Here is a 4885-nt window from a genome sequence, read left to right as displayed (position 1 = left end):
AGCTGACGTCTGTCATACGGCGAGGTTGGCTCCCTGGGCACAGTGCCGCGTGCTCCTGGCTAACTGCCGTCAGACCAGACCCCACTGTGCGCACCCTGACCTGCCACCTCCATTCTTCACATACCAGAGTGGACTGATGTCTCCGGGGGGGAAGACAGCTAAAGGCCTGCTGCTCACAGCCCTTCTGCTGACCACAACCCCCCCCGCCCCGCCCCCAGTGTCAGGGAGCGCCTTCCGGAGCAGCCGGGCTGTCCTACAGTAGCTGTTAAGGGTTCAGATTCTGGGGGCAGACGCCCTGGTTATACATCTGGGCTCCCCACTTACTGTCTGTGTGTCTTTGTGAATTTGGGTAAGTCTTTTAACCCCCCTGAGCCTCAGCTGCCTCTTGGGCTGCGGATTCCCCGAGAGAACCTGTGTGATGCTGGGAACAAGGCCTGGCGCGTGGCCAGTCACGCAGCAGCCGCGTGTTGCCCCTGAAAGACTGACTCCCTGGTGCTCCGGAGGCAGGCTCGGTCCAGCGGGGTGGGCCGACGCTGGCGCTCAGCGCCCCGTCCCAACCCCTCCTCCGGGCCCAGAGACGAGGAGGGCAGTGAATCACAAAGGACACCTCAGCTGCAGTTTGACCTCCTGGACTTGCAGTCCCAGCAGCAGCATGTGGCAGGCCCAGAGTGCGTCAACCTCCTCGCTGGTCTACGCACGGAGCCTGTGCTGAGTGAGCGTGCCTGAGAGCGGCTGCAGGTCGTGCACAGGCACACATAAGCATGCGTGTAGATGAGCGGTCTGCGGACACACGGCTCAGGCTTGGAGCAAAGGGCTGGCACAGCCTGGCGCCTGCACCCACAGACATGGGTGGCCGTGCTGCCTCCTGGCGTGTGGTGGGTGGCACGCCATTAATGGTGCATGTATTGCCCACTGCGGGCATATTTCTTTGGCTGTGAATGGCTTAGTGCTGGGGGCGGGTTTAGAGGGTGCAAGTGCTGATGGATAGCACAGAGTCTGCCTCTGCGGGCCTCGGGTTCTCTTCGGCCCTGGCCCCATGAGTCTGGGGATGGCCACCTTGGTGGGCACAAGGGCCTGTGTGATGTTGGGCGAGTCTCATTCCTCTCTGAGCTCAGTCTCCTTGATGTACAACAGACAGACCTAAAGGCTTGTAAGGTGACCAGGCTGATAGTCTAGCATCACCGATAGCCACCCTCCTGTCCACCCACTGGGGTCAAACCAGGGGTCAGCCCTGAGAGAAGAGCCAGGAGGAGACCCCCCCAGGCCCAGTGAGGGGCAGGCCCAGCCAGGAACAGGCTAGTCACATGGACGTGTGTCCCCACAGATGCTCCACGTTGACCTTATCTCAGGGAGAACTGAGGGGGTCATCTCCCTTTGTAATAGGAAGGATCTGGGGAGAGACGAGGAGGGACTTCCGGTGTGGAGAGGCGGTGAGCCAGGGCCTCTGCTGGCAGGCGGAATCAAGGCTGCCAGGCCAGCCTAGTGGCAGGAATAGGATCACGGGGGCTCCTGGACACAAGTGGAAGCAGAGAGAGTCAGCCCAACACTCCTCCCTGGCCCCCACCACACACACACCACACACACACACACACCACACACACACACACACACACACACACACACACACACACACACGCACCCTGGGTACTCCCCAGAGCTGGTCTGTAGGCTAAAGTAATCTCTTTAATCCAGGGGAGTCAGGTAGGAAGGAGGGAGAGGGAAAAGGAGAGCGGGGCCTAATAGGACCCTGCCCTGCCCACCGAGACAGCCCCTTCCCTACAGAGACCCAGGCTCAGAGCTGCTAGGCGGGCACAAGCGCTCACAGGTACCAAGCCCTTAGGAGGAGATGGGTCCCAGGGGTCAGGGCATGCGGTGACCAGCTCAGCACCACCTGCTGGGCCGCTCTGCCTGCAGCTTCTCACCTGCCTGGGCTCAGCGGGCACTGCCATGCAGGACAGAGAACAGACTCCTCTCTGGGAGGAAGCAGGGCTGAGGGATGCAGCCATCCCACCCCAGCACACCCTGGGCGGAGGTGTTGTGCCTCAGCCCCGCCTGGACTCTGGTTTCTGCTGTGGCTCTCACTCTTGGGATGAGGAATAGGCCAGAGCAGAAGAGGGAGGCGGGCAAAATTGCCTGCTGCTTCCCCAATGCCCAAATCTTTGTTGTTGTTGTTGTTTTATTAATTCTCACCTGAGGATATTTTTCCATTGACTTATTTTATTTTTAGAGAGAGTGGAAGGGAGGGGGAGAGACAGAGAGCGAAACATTGATGTGAGAGAGACACATGGATTGGTTGCCTCCTGCACGTGCCCTGACCAGGGCTGGGGATCAAGCCTGCAACCCAGGTACGTGCCCTTGACTGGAATCAAACCTGGGATCCTTCAGTCCAGGGACTGATGCTCTATCCACTGAGCCAAACCGGCTAGGGCTCAGTGACCTTCTAATCACCTTTCTCCTACCCCCTCCCCCCCAACTCCATCAGCAAAATCTGTGCTCAGAAAGAGACCTGCAATGAATTGAGGCATGAGTGACTGATACACCTCCAGGAGCTCAGCTCTCCACGCTGTTTGGTACCAGCGTGGGTGTTTGAAGACCTGGGTTGTGTTTCCCAGTGCTGCCGAGAGGCTGTGCTCTTGGGTACATCTCCGTCCCTTTAGGTTTCTTACCTATAAAATGGCGTTAATCTTGTCTACTACATGGGAATCTGAATAATTAAATTTTGACAGAAAACAAGGTCTAAGCCATAGGAATGAGTGTCTAATAGAAAAATTTTGAGCCTCAGCCACGAGTAAAGAATTTTGCGGGTAGGGCCAGGCCATTTTCCCAGGCTCTGATTTCACACTGTGGGGCTGGTTACTTCTTCCTGATGGGACGGCCCCCTGCCAAAAGCCCAGTCTCTCCATCGGAAGCAGCCCTGCCTCTGGATGTGGTGTCAGGGGAAGGGCAACGCGCTGGGAGGAGGGGAGAGAGATTAAGGAGCCCCCTGCGTGGGTCAGCACTTTGTACCTCTCCTGTACTCTTCACTGGAGCGCTGGCATATCAGTGTTCTCTCCCCATTTTACAGAGGAGGAAATTGAGGCTCTGAAATGTTAGACCTCTGGTCCGGGGCCATATGAGTAAATGCCAGAGGCATCATTGAGACCTAGGATTTCTTGGCTCCAAAGTCTTAGCAGCTAGAACTCAAAGTCCCCTGATCTTGCCATCCAGGCCATGGCTCCGGCGGTGGGCCCTGGGGACACTGCCCCCAGCCCGCCTGTCTCCAGGACAGACAGCGGACCCTGCAGAGCGTCTCGGTGCCCTCCGCCCACCAGACGGCCTCCTCCAGCCTTGCTTTCCGCCAGGTGCCCAGCAGCCAGTGCTGCCATTTCCAAGCTGAGGAACCTGCGGTGAGAGGTGCTCGGCACTGGAATTGATCCCGGTGGGGAGGGCCCAGCCAGGAGCCCTGCTGCTCTCCCGGGAATGTTATCAGTGGGTCTAGAGAGCAAGGGGAGGAGCGGAGAGGCGGGGTGGAACAAAGGCCTTGGGCTCAGAGGCCAGAGTGGCCTTGGCCCTCCTCCCACCACCTCCTGCCCTGGGCCAGCACAGGGAGGCTTCTGGGTAAGCAGCACTGGGATTGAAGCCAGAGTCGGAGATGCCGGGGAGGGGGCTGTGTAAACTCAACCGTGTCACCTCCACACACGAGCCTCACCCAGGCCTCTCTCTGCAACCCCCTCCAGACACCGCAGCCCAATGCTCTGAGTTGTTCCCAAGCCCATTGCCCTCTCACCCCCACCCCCCACCCCCAGTCCGGGCTGTTATCAGGGCTTAGGGGCGGGGAAGGGAGGGACCGAGTGTGAAAGGCAAAGGTGGGCCCAGAGGCCCCTGGCTTGTCCCGAAGCCCCTCTGCTCTCACTAGCCTCTTCCAGAGGAGCCAGGCTGCTAGGAAGGAATGGGGTCTTTCCAGACTCATACACCCCCAGTTCCTGAACCTATCTGGGCTATAGGGGTACCAGGAGAGTGGCATGGGCACCCACGGCCTTCTAGAGATTTCCCAACCCTCCCAGCAGGCCTGGCTGCATCTGGCCACCCTGCCTGAGGCCCTGGTCTAGACTGGTCAGCAGGTGACCTTTGCCCAGGTCACCAGATCCTCTGCACCCACTGCCCCGGGGACAATATAAAACAGGTCAGAACCCTCTGCTCTGCCTGCTCAGTTCCTTCCCAGCAGCAGCTGCTCCAGGTAATGTCCTGGGTGTGGCGGGGAGGGGGAGGGTGGTGGACAGGAGAGCAGGATGAGACGGGCAGAAGAGGGTCCCCGTGCCCAGCCAGCAAAGCCTGAGAGGAGCCCAGGAAGACTTAGGGCTTGATGGAGGCCCCCACTCCGATTGCACACTGGGGGAAACTGAGGCCCATGGAGAGGAGGTCACCTGCCCAAAGCGACGTAGAAAGTAGCCCAGAGCTGGGGCTGGAGCTGCCTCCAGGTCTGCACACTTTCCTCGTCCGCATGTCGCATGTTTGGGACTGGACACCCCAGTCCTATCCCTGACAGAAGTCAGAGGCCCGGACAGGGCAGTTCACACAGCGTATTAGTGGCAGAGATGGACCAGAACCCAGGTGTCCTGATTCCGGGTCTGGTGGGTTTTCCGCTCCACCCCACGCCTCCCTCCTGGGGGCTGTGTCTGCTTCGGGAAGACTTCACCTCCCGCGTTTGAGTGTTCAGTGGGAGCAGGCTCTCCACCTGCAAGGAGCCAGCTCGGTGCCCTGGAACTCGGTGCACCCCTGCAGGCCTGGAGCTCCCCTCACCAGACCTTCCCTGCAGGGACAAAGGCGCCATGCAGCCCCGGGCCCTCCTCGTCGCTGCCCTCCTGGTGCTCCTGGCCTCTGCCCGTAAGCAGCTTGTGGGGATTAG

The 4885-nt window shown here is 59.7% G+C and overlaps 1 protein-coding gene across 2 annotated transcripts in view; it reads left to right on the top strand.

Annotated features, from left to right (window-relative positions):
• The first annotated feature begins 4127 nt into the window (after window positions 1-4127).
• APOC3 (apolipoprotein C-III) overlaps window positions 4128-4885 on the top strand; it is a 2334-nt gene continuing 1576 nt past the window's right edge. Inside the window, exons 1-2 of one of the 2 annotated variants that reach the window (XM_005856822.2) lie at window positions 4128-4216; window positions 4796-4863. In XM_005856822.2, coding sequence (XP_005856884.1) covers window positions 4809-4863 — 55 coding nt within the window. In that variant the 5' untranslated portion in view covers window positions 4128-4216; window positions 4796-4808. Of the gene's footprint in view, window positions 4217-4761; window positions 4864-4885 lie in introns of both variants that reach the window. The other variant, XM_014539388.1, reaches the window with a different exon arrangement.

Source organism: Myotis brandtii, unplaced genomic scaffold (genome assembly GCF_000412655.1).
Source record: "Myotis brandtii unplaced genomic scaffold, ASM41265v1 scaffold105, whole genome shotgun sequence".
NCBI classification, from domain to species: domain Eukaryota; kingdom Metazoa; phylum Chordata; class Mammalia; order Chiroptera; family Vespertilionidae; genus Myotis; species Myotis brandtii.
Note: the sequence above shows the minus strand (reverse complement) of the source record. Positions and strands in the feature narration are given on the sequence as shown.